The sequence below is a fragment of the Equus przewalskii genome, chromosome 8 (assembly GCF_037783145.1).
Source record: "Equus przewalskii isolate Varuska chromosome 8, EquPr2, whole genome shotgun sequence".
Taxonomy (NCBI): Eukaryota; Metazoa; Chordata; class Mammalia; order Perissodactyla; family Equidae; genus Equus; species Equus przewalskii.
The window spans coordinates 85,052,042-85,068,705 of NC_091838.1; the positions used below are offsets into that span (position 1 = coordinate 85,052,042).

General features: G+C 44.4%; 1 protein-coding gene across 3 annotated transcripts in view; it reads right to left on the reverse strand.

Annotated features, from left to right (window-relative positions):
• Positions 1-700: 700 nt before the first annotated feature.
• The window catches only part of LOC103554898 (zinc finger protein 3-like), a 28,231-nt gene continuing 12,267 nt past the window's right edge, over positions 701-16,664 (reverse strand). Inside the window, exons 2-4 of one of the 3 annotated variants that reach the window (XM_070632402.1) lie at positions 9,538-9,583; positions 7,704-8,428; positions 701-6,560 (exon numbers count right to left, since the gene is read on the reverse strand). In XM_070632402.1, coding sequence (XP_070488503.1) covers positions 5,485-6,560; positions 7,704-7,764 — 1,137 coding nt within the window. In that variant the 5' untranslated portion in view covers positions 7,765-8,428; positions 9,538-9,583 and the 3' untranslated portion in view covers positions 701-5,484. The remainder of the gene's footprint in view (positions 6,561-7,703; positions 8,429-9,537; positions 9,584-16,664) is intronic. The other 2 variants (XR_011543580.1, XM_070632401.1) reach the window with 2 other exon arrangements.

Consider the following 16,664-nt stretch of genomic DNA (forward strand, 5'->3'; position numbering starts at 1 on the left):
GTCTGAGGGAATCCTGCTTATAATTAGTGATCTTTGTGCTAGAGAACCAGTATTCAAACTATCAGCAAATCCTATCAGCTCTATCCTCAAAATATCCAAATCTGAGTGTTTCTCTTCATCTCCATAGGCCAAGGTACTTATTATCTCTTATCTCATTATTGCAATTGCCTAACTGGGTTCCTTGCTTCCACTCTTGCTTCTTGCAGCAGTTCAGAGCCATTATTTAGAAACATCACATCTTTCCATTGCCCTACTCATAATTCTCCAGTTGGCCCCCCCACCCCACCAATGTCCTTCAGAATAAAACAGATGCTTTACCATAGTCCCAGGTGATCCAGCTCCTGATTGCCTCTGACATCATCTGCTACCACTCTTCCCCTCAGCCTCCCTATGTTGCAAGCATGCTCATCTCTCAGGGTCTTTGCAGTTGATATTACCTCTCCCTGGAGGTTTCCTAGATATTTGAAAGGCTTGCTCCCTCTTTTAAACTCCCTGCTCAAATACTACCTTAGCAAGGCCTTTCATGATTACCTTATCTAAAATATACCTTCATTACTTTCCATTCCCCATGTTTTATTTCTCTTTAAAACACTCGTCACTACCTGATGTTTGTTTATTGTCTGTCTCCCTTACTAAAAATGTCAGCTCCATGAAATCTTGAAGTTTGTACTCCAAGTGTCTAGAACAGAGCCTGGCAAAATAGGAAGTCAATAAATAATTGTTTATTGAATGACTAGATATTTATAAAGCATGTAAAGGGGACAGAGAAGAAAATAACACAAAGTGGCTACTTAATACCATATTTAACTGGATCAAAGATGCAGCTGATTGTAAATGATTTTATGTACTGCTAAGAGAAAAAACATTGCCAATTATGACTTTGCTTTCTTAACACTTCAAACTTTTATGTTATACTTAAAGTTTTTAGACAAGGTGCTATGTGGAGGTGAGTGGAAATTCTTCACACCCAGTTTATTGAACTGGCCTGTTTTCCTCTCTTGCCACAATGCTTTCCCAGCAGCTTAATGGTTAAAGAATATGGCCTGGAGACAGAGTTGGGGGTTGGATCCCAGCTCTGCTACTAAGAGCAGTGAGACTTGGCAAATAACAGAACCCTATGCTCCCATCATCTTTAATATGGGAAGAGTAATACCATTTCATAGGGTTACTGTGAGGGTTAAATGAGTGAACACACACAAGTCACCAGGGCTGTAGAAGTCACAGAGTGGCCACACTCAGGCGCAGACAGGAGAGGCGGTCTGAGAAAGTGACCAGAAGGGAGCCCCAGGAGGCTTCAAGGTCCTGGGCACAGTCAGCTTGTCGACAGGGTGCTCGTTTCACAGGCATTCAGGGTGTGAGGATTCCTCTGCTGTATGCGGAAGGTATTCTCAATTCTGGTCTTTGTATTACACTTCTACAAAGACGTTTTAAAAATGCGTGCCTGGTAGAATCCATTGGAGATCTTCAGACCTGTGAAAGGTGTGGAGGCGTGAGGCTCAAGGCTATATCCCTGAGAGAAAAGAGGAAACCAGCTAATACAAGGGCAGAGTTGGAATAAAGAGAAAAAAGCAGTTTGGTAATATATACACACATCAGCATTTATATATAACTTACATGCAGTTGTTCCTCTGTATCCACAGGGGATTGGTTCCATAACTGCCCCTCCCGTGGATACCAACCCCGCAGATGCTCAAGTCCCTTATATAAAGTGGCATAGTATGGTGATCCTGTACAATGTGCTGCAGAAGGGCTGTGGGTGGAAAGCAGGAAGGAAGAGTGAAGGGTGGAGGGATCCAGTGTCCATGAGGGGTGTGGGATCTGCTGAGTGGATGGTGGGGAGGGCCCCTGGCGTCACCTTGCTTCCTGTCCCCTCTCCTGCACTCAGGAGCTCGGTGACTGTTCCATCGCTCTGTGATGTGGGCCTGGAACTCGAGGCTGGAGTGCATCCTGTGCTCGGTTGCCTGAGGCAGCAGTGCACTTTCCATGATGGAAAACTTCCCCTTAACTTTCATTTTAGTGAGCTCTGGGGCTTTGGCTCCATCCTTTGTTATTTGTATGTCCTTGGGATCATCTTCCTGTCATCTTGCTGAGTTCACTGGTTTTGGATGTCACAAGATTTGAGAAACACACAAACATCACTCAGGTAAGGGAATCCAAGGCGCAGCCCACAAAAGAGGTACCCTCTTGTTCTCCCATTTCCACTTTTCTAAAGCAGGTGTTGGAGCAGAAGGCTGTCCCCAGTGGATTCTAGGACGAAATGGGAACATCATGAAACTCTAAGAACAGGTGAGGCATGGTGGGGGTCCGGTGGAGCCTAGGGCTTCTATCTGAAACCCACAGCCTGTGTTCCTAGTGTGGTGGAGGGGTCCAGGGTAAAACCCCAAACACCGTGATTCTCCTTAGAGTCAGGACACCTAAAGGACAGGGCTCACACTGGTTCACCTTGCCACTGCAGGTGTCTCTGGGCCCAGGCTATCCCTGTGTCAGGGCTACCTAGAGCCAACACTGAGCCTGAAAGACCAACCACAAATGACTCCACTTGTCCTCAGGGAGCAGAATCCAAGAAATGCAGCATAGCTGTCCCCCAAATCTGACATCTGGGCCCCTTTCAGCAGAGGACACTAAAATGTCAATGGGGACCAGTGCATAAAACACTTTATTTGGGTTTGACAGAAAATGACCAGTCGAAAATGTTTTCAGCACTTTTAAAGTGAACATGGAAACTGTAGAGATCTCAACTAAATTAATGTGGAAAATCTTATTATGTCTGCTGCTTGATTAGAATGAGGGGAGCAAAAAATGGATTCTGAACTCTTTTCTGGTTTCTTTCTTTTTGTCTTGCAGCAGGAAGAGAGAGGCAGGGAGAAACGAGTGGGAGCTTTTAAAGGTGAGGCTCTGCTGTTCAGCTCTGGGCTCACAGCTTTGACCTTCGTCGCTCTCTCCACCGGCCCAGGTCCCCCGTCACGGAGGACACCAGTCCTTCTCAGAAACCGGAGCTCTCCGAGGAGCTCATTGGGGGTATCAGGGCCTGGCACACTCCTCGTCCTGCTCTCCCTTCTGTGGGATGGAGCTGGGCAGGCATCTTACCCTCTAGGGGACAGTGACACATAGTAGGAGAATTCTTGGATGTTTAGGAGGCAAAATTTTGGGGTCATGACTGTACAAGTTGTTAAGGTCCCTAATTTTCAGATTCCTCCTTTGAGAGTGCACTTGGCCCCACATGGCAGGTTTTTGTGATGGCCACTGGGACGTGTGGTGAAAGTACCTTCCACGTGACCCAGCAGTCACAGACTAGGCATTACTGCTGTGCTCACTGACCTTGTGACCTTGAACACTAATTCCCGGGGTGCTGACCGTCAAATTTTGAAGTAGTCTATGCCCAAGAAGACATTCTGCTCAGGCTCCCACAAGGTCCCTTTGCTCCTCCCTTCAACACTACGACCTGGGCTCCCATTTCCTAGCTGAGCGAGCTCTCCTGAGAGAGCCTAAAGTGGCAATGGATGGACCTTGACCCTTTAGAGAGAAGGTAATTACTCTCTGTTATTCCAGGTTTCCTCTCCCCAGCTTCCCCATGGATTTCCAGGGCCCGTGCAGCACGGGGTTCACCCGGGAGGGAGAAGCATAGAGAAAGTGATGTGATAGGAGCCTTGGGGGGAGGGACAGAAGGACTATCGGAAGTCAGGAATGTGGGGAAATGGGATGCTTGGTGGCCCATCTGCCCCCTCTTCTTCAGGATGCACTTCCCACCTCTTGTCTCTTACAGGGACCTGCACAAGCTCTCCTTTGAGGGTCAGAAGAAGGGGAAGATCTATCTGGTGGGGTTTGCCACCCACTCCTCAAGGCTTCATCCTGGGGAGGCCCCTCGTTGCTTTAACACCAGAAATTTGGCTCCCTCATTGTGCCAACAATATCACCACTCCTCTCGAGGGCATCACATTCTTCCGCTGGGACTGTGAGTGTTCCAAGGTGCCAACATCATGTGGCTGGGGGTCACCAGAGGTGGGGCCCACCCTTTGAGGTCTGTGAACACAAGACAGTATTCCTCAGGTGTGAGACCCAGTCCTCAGCTCTTTCCCTGTCTCCTGCTGATTCCTCCCCTGGCCACTCTTCCAGGACTCTCTCCCCAGCCATGCCTGGGGTGTCCCATGGGGGAAATTCCCAAGCGCATCAGACAAGGAGCACTCAGAATCAATTCTGTCCCTGCCTGGAGCACTCTTTCCCTGCCCCCTCCCCTGTGGGTGGAGAAGACCCTCAGAGTGGGGCAGATAACTAACAGACCCTCAGTTAACATCAGAGGGCAGAGAGGCCCCTGGGGGACCTGTGGCAGATGAGCTAGAGCCTGCAGGAATGGGGACCACCTAGCCCAGGACGATGAGCCCCCCTGCTCAGGATGCAGCAGTGCCAGAGATTCCTGAGTACATGAAGTCCCTAGGCCTGCCACAGGCATGATTCAAAAAGAAATGGAGGCATTTCTTTTAGGCCTTTCCTAACCTGAAAAGAAAAAAGGGATGAAGGATCTCACTTATATGCTCCCGAGGGAGCAATGTCCCCAGGCCAGCCCAGGCAGCATGGACCACAGGTGCCAGAGCCCAGGCTCCTTCTCTGGGACTGTGTTTCTGGTCAGCCAGAAAGTCCTCCACCATCCCCTACCCCCTGCAAAATTTCCAAGGGGAATGTTTTACTGAAGTTAGAATAAATTCATCCTCTCTTCACATGCTGAGGTGTGTGGAGGAAGGTGAGTGGCCAGGTCTGGGGAGTTGAGGCCCACTGGGAACTGGAGCAGAGGGTTGGTACTACATGCTTAGCCACCATCAGCCAGGCTGCAGGACACAGGTGAAGTCGCAGCAAGGAAAGTGGGCGTTTAGCTGAAGACCCCACCAGGGGCACAAGCGATCCTGGCCAAGAAGGTCATATGTGTCCTCCCATGATAAGTGCCTGGTAGCTGGAAGGCTCAGGATGTTTACTGAATTGAACTTAGTAGAAAGAGCTGCCGCAGGAATTGGTTCCAGCACCTCCTGGTGATGCTGGCACAGGTGGCTGCAGCCCCCTGCTGAGTGCTTGTACCCCAGAGGGTGACAGCCGCACCAACCTCCTGTGAGTTCTTGGGGTGTGCCGGGAACGAGGCAAAATGTCCCATGAGGGTCACCCTGTTCTATCTTATAGCAGCATTTCGAGGTAGATACTGTTCTCTCACTGTACACACACGAGGAAATGGCGGTTGCTCACTTAGCAGAGTCGGCCACTGGATGGGACTCCAGGCCCTTTGACTGTAGAGCCTGTGTTCAGTCTCTCAGAGATTACCTGTTATACTGTAAGAGCTATTTGCATATTTAATCTTTCATTAAATTGGCACTTATGGAGGCTCTTGGGAGATGGACTGCTGTCCGGTAAGGAGCTTTTTCTTTTGGGAGTAAATTTTACCTGTAGGTTCACTGGATTTTAGGAGCAGTGAGGCTGTCTAAGTTTTCTCCCAAAGTCAGATGGTTACTTCTGACTGTGTGTTCTCTGATGCTGAAGGAGGCCGGATCGCTGGTTGAAGGCCTTCCCACAAGTGTTACATACATAGGGTTTCTCTCCAGTATGGATTCTCTGGTGTTGAATGAGGGACGAGCTCCTGCTGAAGGCTTTCCCGCATTCACCACATTTGTAGGGCTTCTCTCCAGTGTGAATTCTCTGATGCTGAATTAGTGTTGAGCTGTGGCTGAAAACTTTCCCACACTCAATGCACTCATGAGGTTTCTCTCCAGTATGGATTCTCTGATGATCTATCAGATTTGAGCTTCGGCTGAAGGTTTTGCCACATTCATTGCATTCGTAAGGTTTCTCTTTAGTGTGAGTTTTGTGATGTTCCATGAGATTAGAACTTCGGCTAAAGGCTTTCCCACATTCATGACATTCATAAGGTTTCTCGCCAGTGTGAGTTCTCTGATGTTGTATGAGGGTTGAGCTGTGGCTAAAGGCCTTCCCACAGGCTCTGCATTCATAGGGCTTCTCTCCTGTGTGGACGCTGTGATGTTCCATAAGTGTGGCACTTCGGCTGAAAGTCTTTCCACAGTCAAGACACTCAAAAGGTTTCCATGCAGGGCTTGTTTTCTGCACACTGGGAAGGTCCGCATCATCAGAGAGTGACTCTCTCCACGCAGCTCCTAATGGAAGTTTCTCTGATGTATGGGTTTTGTGATGTGGAGTCAAATCTGCTTGTTGTTTGAAGCTTTGGCTGCAGTCACCACATTGATGAGATCTTTCCCCTGTCGGAACTCTTTGAAGGGAAGCAGAGCTCGAGCTCAAAATGAAGCTTTGCTCAAATTTATCACACACTTGGCTTCTTTTTCCAGAGTGGCCTATTTTATGGATGACTGTTTCCTGTCGTAAAGTTCTCTCCTGGAAAAGAGATTTTCTCAGCCTCTCCCCTTCAGAGTTTCCCTGATACCTCTCTGAATTGCATGCTTCTCCAGGCTCACTCCTATTGACTCTCTTAAATGTTGGCTCCTGAGATTCTAGGTCCTCCTTACTTTCCTCTTTGGGCATCCACAATTTGCTGTCAGGTCTGGTCTCACAATCTGGGAGAAAAGACACACAGCGTACATGTCAGTTCCTGGTGACAGAAGAATGAAAACTTTCCAGTTAGAGCAAACAAAATTCATCTGAAATCCATCGCTCCTCTTGGCTGCAGTATTACCACTGGCCTCATTCTGGAAGGAGAAGGCCAAGTGCTGAGCAGTGTTCTGAGGAGAAGAGGTGACAAGAGGCAGCTCTAGTCCCTCCACAGCCATCCCAGACTTTCCATTTTCCTCAACCTCCGACGGCCAGTCTAGAGCCTCATTTACGTTACAGAAAGAGCAGAAGCCATCAGACTGGAGCTCCCTCAACTTCCCACCCAAACCTGCATAAGAACACACATCTGGACCCACCTGCTTCTCAGTTCTTCCTCTGAAGTCAGTCTCCCACCTGTGTCCTGCATCCCATCCCCCCACCTCTTCAAGAACTGCCTATATCACTGACCACCCTTCCCTAACGGTTCACCCACTTTCCCAGTGAAACCAAACCTTTTCTCCCATCGCAGCCACACGACTAGCAAGAAGTGCCCACACTCTCCTCTTCTTCCTCATCGCTCCTTGCCCCTAATGCACTCTCATTTGGCTTCTGCTCCCATTGTTCCATCTATCACTGAGGTCACCAGTGACCCCTGGTCCTGCTCCAAAGGGCAGCATCCAGCCTTCGTCTTCTGTTCCTCTCTGCAGCATTCCACTCCCTCCTTGATTCCCTCTACCCTTGTCTCCTGGGATCCCACTTTTACCTGGTTTTCCTCCTACTTCTCTGATACTTGTTTGAGTGTCTCGGCTGGCTCATCCTGTTTACCTGGGCATTCAGTGTTAGAGTTCCTCCAAGTTTGGTCTTGGGCCTATTTCTGTTCTCTCAGAAATCTCATCCACCCCCATGGCTTCTGATATCTCCTATATGCTGAGAAAAACCCAATGTGTAACTCCAGCCCAGACTTCTCTGATTTTTAGGCCTATGGCCCCAACTGCCTACTAACATATCCACTAAGATGCTTCAAAGTCATCTCAAAACCAAGATGTCAAAAAATTGTCTCTTGATCTTCCTGTGCGAAACAACTTCTCTTCTAGCGTCCCGTTACCACATCCCAGACATCTCTCTGCAAGTCAGAAACCTAGAAATCTGCAACTTTCCCCCTCCCTCACCTGCTGTATCCAGCCCATCATGAAGTCCTGGGGGTGGGCAAGGAGGAAGGATGAGCTTCATCTCTGAGGTGCCCCCACTGGACTACAGACTCTGAGAAAAGGGACGTTTGTCCTCAGTGCCTGGTCTTCCATAAATATTCATCAAAATAATGGCTGAAAGGGACAGCTTGGTCAGAAACAATATACAGATGTAGGGGGAGGGACCAGCCAGCAGATGGACACTGGAGTCAATCCTAGTGACCCATGTCAAGGATACCATGATGGAGGCAGATAAAAGTGAACTTGTGGAATAGCAGCCATCACATCTCAGCAGAGCAGACTCTGCCCTGGGCTGGTGCAGCCAGACGGCATATGGCTCCCACAGGCCTGGAGTGGGCAGGCTGATCACAGGGTGACAATGTGCTGAAGGCCTGGTATGGTGAAAAGGATGGGGGCGGGGCACCAGAGAGAAGCGGGTCATTTGGTAACTTGGAGTGAGGGTGATCACAGAACATCACACAAAAGGATAGACTCTTGAGGCTCAGGAACAAGCCAGGGATCGGAACCTTGGATGTAAGTGACCAGCACCATGCTGGGCATTGTCACAACCAAAAGGCACTTCCTGATGACCTGCTGAGGGGATTTCACCGTGGGGCTGGGTGAGAGGGGATGTTGGCAACACTTCTGGAACCAGCCTCTTCTCTTCCACCTTTATATCCTGGGAGAGCTCCTGCTGCTGCCTGGACCTGGGAACAGTTGGACACACGGCAGGTAAGGATGGGATATGGATGGCAGAGAAACGCTCAGGACCCAGCTGGGCAGGGGAGTGGAGTGTTCACCTCCCCTGGGGTTCTGGGGCTAAGAAACAGGGCTGGCCTCAGCCTCTGTATCTATTTCTCCCTCTGGGTTTCCTCAGGATGAGTTGAAGTATTGTTCCCTCATCAGGGCACAGGGTCCTGCCTTGGCCATGGCCAAGCCTATGCAGATGAGCAGAAAACACAACATAGGAGAGTGGCCAGTAGAAGGGTGTGGCTTCCACCCTGGTGGTGCAGGTTAAAATAGAACAGCAAGGGATACAGCAAAAACGGTACTAAGAAGGAAGTTTATAGCAATATAGGCCTATCTCAACAAACAAGAAAAATCTCAATCTAACAATACACCTAAAGAAACTAGAGAAAGAGAACAAACAAAACCCCAAATCAGCAAAAGGAAGGAAGTAAAATCAGGGAAGAAATAAATGAAATAGACACTAAAAACAATAGAAAAGATCAATGAAACTGAGATGGTTCTTTGAAAATGTAAACAAAATTGACAAATCTTTAGCTAGGCTCACCTTGAAAAAAGGGCTCAAATAAATAAAATGAGAAATGAAAGAGGAGAAATTACAATGGACACCACAGAAATACAAAGGATTATGAGAATCCTATGAAAAGCTAAACGCCAACAAATTGAATAATCTAGAAGAAATGGATAAATGCTCAGAATCATACAACCTCCCAAACCTGAATCAAGAAGAAATAGAGAATCTCAATAGTTTGATTACTAGTAAGGAGACTGAAACAGTAATCAAAAAGCTCACAAAAAAAAGGCCAGGACCAGATGGCTTTCCCAGTGAATTCTACCAAACATTCAAAGAAAGTTTCACTTATCCTCAAACTCTTCCACAAAACTGAAGAGGAGGGGACACTTCCTAACTCATTCTACAAGGCCAACATTGCCCTGAAACCAAAACCAGACAAGCACAATGCAATAAAAGAAAATTACAGGCCAGTATCACTGATGAACACAGATGCAAAATACCCTCAACAAAATATTAGCAGATCAAATACAACAATACATTAAAAGGATGACATACCATGATCAAGTGAATTTATTCCCGGGGAGCAAGGATGGTTCAACATCTGCAAATCAATCAACATGATACATCACATTAAAAAAGTGAAAAATAAAAATCACATGATCACCTAAATAGATGCAGAGGAAGCATTTGACAAGATACAGCATCCGTTTATGACAAAAACTCTGAATGAAATGGAAGGAAAGTACCTCAACATAATAAAGACTATATATGACAGAACCACAGCTAACATTCATACTCAGTGGTGAAAAACTGAAAGCTAGCCCTCTAAGAAGAGGAACCAGACAAGGATGCCCATCTTCACCAATTTTATTTAACATAGTATTAGAAATCCTAGCCAGAGCTTTCAGGCAAGAAGAAGAAATAATAGAGATCCAAAATTGGAAAGGAAGAAGTAAATTTGTCACTATTTGCATATGACATGGTTATATATATCAATAACCCTAAAGAACCCACCAAAAAGACTATTAGAAATAATACAGTAAAGTTGCAGGGAACAAAGTCAACATACAAAAATTGGTTAACTTCTATACATTAACAATGAAATAGCAGAAAGAAAAATCAAGAATACAATCCCATTTACATTTGCAACAAAAAGAATAAAATACTTGGAGTAAATTTAACCAAATAGGTAAAAGACCTGTACTGTAAAAACTATAAAACATTGTTAAAAGAAATCAAAGAAGGCACAAAGAAAAGGAAAGATATTTCATGCTCATGGATTGGAAAAGTTAACATAGTTACAATGTCCACATTTCCTAAAGCAATCTACAGATTCAATGCAATCTCTACCAAAGTCCCAATGACAGTTCTCACATAAACAGAACAAAGAATCCTAAAATTTATATGGACAATAAAAGTCCCCAAATAGCCAAAGGAATTCTGAGAAAAAAGAACAAAGTAGAGGTGCTACATTCCCTGATTTCAAAATATACTACAAAGCTATAGTAATCAAAACAACATAGTACTGGCACAAAAACAGACACACAAATCATTGGAACAGAAGTGAGAGTCCAGAAATAAACTCACACTTCTGTGGACAACTAATTTTTGACAAAGGAGCCAGGGCCATACAATGGAGAAAGGAAAGTCTCTGCAATAAATAGTGTCTGGAAAACTGGACAGCCACATGCAAAAGAATGAAAGACCACTGTCTTACACCATACACCAAAATTAGCTCAAATGGGTTAAAGACTTCAGTGTAAGACCTGAAAGCATAAAACTGCTAGAAGAAAACATAACACTCTTTGACATTGGCCTTAGTGGTATCTTTTTTAATATCATGTCTCCTCAGGCAAGGGAAACAAAAGAAAAAATAAAATGGACTACATCAAACTAAAAAGCCTCTGCACAGCAAAGGAAACCATCAACAAAATGAAAAGACAACCTAAGAACTGGGAGAAGATATTTGCAAATCATATATCAGATAAGGGGTTAATATCCAAAATATATAAAGAACTCATACAACTCAACAACAACAAAAAACAAATAACCCTATTTAAAAAAATGGGTAGAGGATCTGAGCAGACATTTTTTCAAAGAAGATAAATGGCCAACAGATGGCCAAGACAGATGGCCAACAGGCACATAAAAAGATGTTCAATATCATTAATTATTAGGGAAATGCAAATCAAAACTACAATGCAATATCACCTCACATGCATCAGAATAGCTATTATTAAGAAGACAAGGAATAACAAGTGTTGGAGAGGATGTGAAGAAAACAGAACCCTTGTACACTGCTGGTGGGAAAGTAAGTTGGTGCACCCACTTATAGAAAACAGTATGGAGTGTCCTCAAAAAATTTAGAATAGGACACCCATGTGATCCAGCTATTCCACTTCTGGATATTTATCCAAAGAACATGAAAACACTAATTCAAAAAGATATATGCACCCCTATGTTCACTGCAGCATTATTCACAATAGCCAAGACTCAGAAACAAAGTTCCCATCAACAGATGAAAGGATAAACTTTGTGGTATATATACAATGGAATACTACTCAGCCATAAAAAAGAGGAAATCTTGCCATTTGCAACAACATGAACAGACTTTGAGGTAATTATGCTAAGAAAAAAAGTCAGATGGAGACAGCCAAATACTGTATGATTTCGCTCCTGTGGAAGATCAACAAAAACAAACACAGACACAGAGAATAGACTGGTGGTTACCAGAAGGAAAGGGGGGTGGGAGGGAGGATGAAAGGGGTAAAAAGGCACATGTGTACACACACAAAAAGGAACAGCAAGCTAAACATGGGGTTACATATCTAAATGTGCAACAGAGCCCCATCAGGGTTAGATATGTGCAGGAAAGGCCATAAGATGTGATGGATTTAAAAATAAAGTTGAAAGGCAGAGGGGCCGGCCCAGTAGCCTAGTGGTTAAGTTCAGCACACTCTGCTTCAGCGGCCCAGGTTCAGTTCCTGGGTGTGGACCTACATCACTTGTTGGTAGCCATGCAGAGGTGGTGACCCACATATGAAAGAGAGGAAGACTGGCACAGATGTTAGCTCAGGGTGGATCTTCTTCAAGCACAAAGAGGAGGATTGGCAACAGATGTTAGCTCAGGGCAAATCTTCTCAGCAAAAAATAAACAATTTTTTTTTTAAAAAAGAAAAGCACAGGAGCCGGCCCAGTGGCACAGTGGTTGAATGCGTATGTTCCACTTTGGCAGCCTGGGCTTCGCTGGTTTGGATCCCGGCTGCGGACATGGCACCGCTTGTCAAGCCGTGCTGTGGCAGGCCTCCCACGTATAAAGTAGAGGAAGATGGGCACGGATGTTAGCTCAGGGCCAGTCTTCCTCAGAGAAAAGAGGATTGGCAGCAGCTGTTTGCTCAGGGCTAATTTTCCTCAACAAAAAGAAAAGAAAAGCACAAATGAGAAGAATCCTTGGTGGAAAAAGTGGCTGATGAATAACTCTGCCAAGGACACATCTCCCTGCCTGAGATTCTCTCTGGCCAGGCCTCCCCTTGACCTCTGCAGAGTTTAATGTGTGGAATGCTCCTGTCTCCTCCTGCCGTCCCCTCAGCATCTGCCTCAGTCTCTCCATCTACCATCCTCCTCTTCCCTGGCAGCCCACACACATCAGGTGCCACATGGAGGAGGCAGCATCCTGGCCACTAACCTACCAGGCCATGGCCCTTTTGTCCACGTAGGTGCCTTAGCTAGGCACCTAAACTCTTCCCTCTTCCCCACGTCCAGTCATTCCAGGTGTTCTACTCCCAAACCTATTTCTAACGTCCAAATCCTCCCCAAACCTCAGTGGTTCTGCCTGAGTGCAGGCCCTCATTTCTCACCTACATTTCAAAAAACTTGTACATGTGTTCATTTATTATACCAACACGTTTTCAAAAAAATTTTGGCAAAGTTTCAAGCTTACAGAAAAGTTGCAAGAATAGTACCAAGACTTTTTTCCTTAAATCATTCTCCCATATAACCACATAATCACAATTCAACAACCAAATTTTTTTGACATTAACGTTGTTATTACCGACTAATCCTCAGACTCCATTCCAGGTTTGCCAATTGTCCCAAAGACGTTCGTGATATCTAGATCCAAGTCACACATTCTCACGTCTCCTCTATGCCCCTTGACTCTGACCTTGAACTTCTAACGAGCACAGGCCATCACTGTGCTCTTATCACATGCCCCTCTGTGGGATGTCTCCATGGATGCGTTTTTGGCAGGATTATCAAGGAAGTGACACTGTCTTCTCTGGGCCTCCCACCAGGATGCATAGATAGCAATAATTCTCCCATTATTGATGGTCTCCATGATACCTACCCTGATATCAGTTTCCCTACATTAAACCCAGCATATATCGGGTTAAAACCAAAACATTCATTCCCTGCTTACTCTCTGGCTTCCTGGCTCCAGAATCCACTGTCGTCCATGGAGACAGATACCGCCAAGGACAAGCACTTGGATTCATTATCTCCTCCCCACAAAGAGATAGAGGCTGGTGGGAAGGCTGCTGACCAGAAAGGTCATGGGCTCCCTCCTCTCTGCAAGTAGTCTCAAGGCCAAAGACAGGCTGGTGGGAAAGCTCTGACCAGCAAGGCCATATGCTCCCCCTCCCCTACTTAAAACCCCAAGTAAAAACCCTTGCTTTTAGCTTTTTGGGGAGTTTGGGATTTCAGCATTAGCTGCCCTCTCTCCTTGCTCAGCGCTGTGCAATAATATAATTCCTATTTTCTTCCACCACCCCCAGTGTCAGAGACTGGCTTGCTGTGCAACGGGTGAGCAAACTCACTTCACATTCAGTATCATCCACAGTGGTGTTGCCAGGTTTCCCCCCTGCAAAATGATTCTTTCCCCTTTGAAATTAACAAGTATTCTGTGGGGAGGTACTTTGTATAAGTGTCCCATTTGTGAAATTTTCACCCACCAGCTTTAGCACCCATTGATGTTTTTCACATTAGTAACATGATGGTTGTCAATGGTGTTCTAAATTCATCATTCCTTCTAAATTCCACTATTTTGAGGGGGAGTGATTTTTTTTATTGTTTTGAGGTCATAGTAGTGTATAACATTGTGAAATTTCAGTTGTACATTATTATTTGTCAGTCACCATATAAATGTGCCCCTTAACCCCTGTGTCCCCTCAACCCCCTTCCCCTCTGGTAACCACTAAATTATTCTCTTTGTCCATGTGATAATATTCCACATATGAGTGAAATCATAAGTTTGTCTTTGTCTGGCTTATTTCGCTTAACCCTCAATACAACATCTGTGTTGTTGCAAATGGGACTATTTTGTCTGGAGTAGTATTCCATTGTTTATATATACCACATCTTTATCCAATCATCTGTTGGTGAGCACTTGGGTTGCTTCCATGTCTTGGCCATTGTGAATAATGCTGCAATGAACAAAGGGGTGCAAAAGTCTCTCTGAATTGTAAATTTCAAGTTCTTTGGATAAATACCCAGTAGTGGGATAGCTGTGTCATACGCTATTTCTATTTTTAATATTTTGAGAAATTTCCATACTGTTTTCCATAGTGGCTGCAGCAGTTTGCATTCCCACCAGCAGTGGAGGAGGGTTCTCTTTTCTCCACATCCTCACCAACATTTGTTAATTTTTGTCTTGGTGATTATAGCCATTCTAATGGGTATTAGGTGGTATCTTAGTGTTGTTTTGATTTGCATTTCCCTGATGATTAGTGATGTTGAACATCTTTTCATGTGCCTATTGGCCATCCGCATATCTTCTTTGGAAAAATGTCTGTTCATATCCTCTGCCCATTTTTTGATCAGGCTGTTTGTTTTTTTTGTTGTTCAGTTGTGTGAATTCCTTCTATATTTTGGAGATGAACCCTTTGTTGGATATATGAGTTGAAAATATTTTCTCTCAGTTGGTGGGTTGTCTTTTCATTTTGTTCCTAGTTTCCTTTGCCTTACAGAAGCTCTCTAGTCTGATGAAGTCCCACTTGTTTATTTTTTCTTTTGTTGCCCTTGTCTGAGTAGACAGGGTATTTGAAAAGATCCTTCTAAGACCAATGTCAACGAGTGTATTGTCTATATTTTCTTCTAGGAGTTTTATGGTTTCAGGTCTTAGCTTCAAGTCTTTAATCCATTTTGAGTTAGTTTTTTTGTACGGTGAAAGATAATGGTCTACTTTCATTCTTTTGCATGTGGCTGTCCAGTTTTCCCAGCACCATTTATTGAAGAGAATTTCCTTTCTCCGTTTTATGTTCTTGGCTGCTTTGTTGAAAATGAGCTGTCCATAGATGTGCAGTTTTATTTCTCAGCTTTCAGTTCTGTTCCATTGATCTGTGTACCTGTTTTTGTACCAGTACCATGCTGTTTTGATCACTAGGGCTTTATAGTATATTTTGAAGTCAGGGATTGTGATGCCTCCAGCTTTGTTCTTTTTTTTCTCAGGATTGCTTTAGCTATTCGAGGTCTTTTGTTGCCCCATATGAATTTTAGGATTCTTTGTTCGATTTCCATGAAGAATGTCATTGGGATTCTGATTGGGAGTGCACTGAATCTGTAGATTGCTTTAGATAGTATGGACATTTTAACTATATTTATTTCCAGTCCATGTGTGTGGAATATCTTTCCACCTCTTTATGTCATCATCAATTCCTTTCAATAATGTCTTATAGTTTTCATTGTATAGGTCTTTCACCTCCTTGATTAAGTTTATTCCTAGATATTTTACTCTTTTTGTTGAGATCGTAAATGGGATGGTATTCTTGAGTTCTCTTTCTGTTAGTTCATTATTACAGTATTGAAATGCAACTGATTTTTACAAGTTGATTTTGTATTCTGTACCTTTGCTGTAGTTGTTATTTCTAATAGTTTCCCAATGGATTCTTTAGGGTTTTCTATATATAAAATCATGTCATCTGCAAATGGCGAGAGTTTCACTTCTTCAATGCCTATTTGGACTCCTTTTATTTCTTTTTCTCACCTAATTGCTCTGGCCAAAACCTCCAGTACTCTGTTGAATAAGAGTGGCAAGAGTGGGCACCCTTGTCTTGTTCCTATTCTCAGAGGGATGGCTTTCAGTTTTTCACCATTGAGTATGATGTTGGCTGTGGGTTTGTCATATATGGCCTTTAATACATTGAGGTGCTTTCCTTATATACCCATTTTATTGAGAGTTTTTTAAAATCATAAATGGACATTGGATCCTGTCATGTGCCTTCTCTGTGTCTATTGAGATGATCATGTGGCTTTTACTCCTCATTTTGTTAATGTGGTGTACCACATTTATTGACTTGTGGATGCTGAACCATCCCTGTGTCCCTGGTATAAATCCCACTTGATCATGGTGTATGATCTTTTCAATGTAGTGCTGTATTTGGTTGCCAATATTTTGTTGAGGATTTTTGCATCTATGTGCAACAGTGATATTGACCTGTAATTTTCCTTCTTTGTCTTGTCTTTGTTTGGCTTTGGTATCAGGGTGATGTTGGTCTTGTCGAATGTGTTAGGAAGCATCCATCTTCCTCAACTTTTTGGAATAGTTTGAAGAGAGGTATTAATCTTTGAATGTTTGGTAGAATCCTCCAGAGAAGCCATCTGGTCCTGGACTTTTACTTTTTGGGAGGGTTTTGATTACAGTTTCAATCTCTTTACTTGTGATTGGTCTATTCAGATTCTCTATTTCT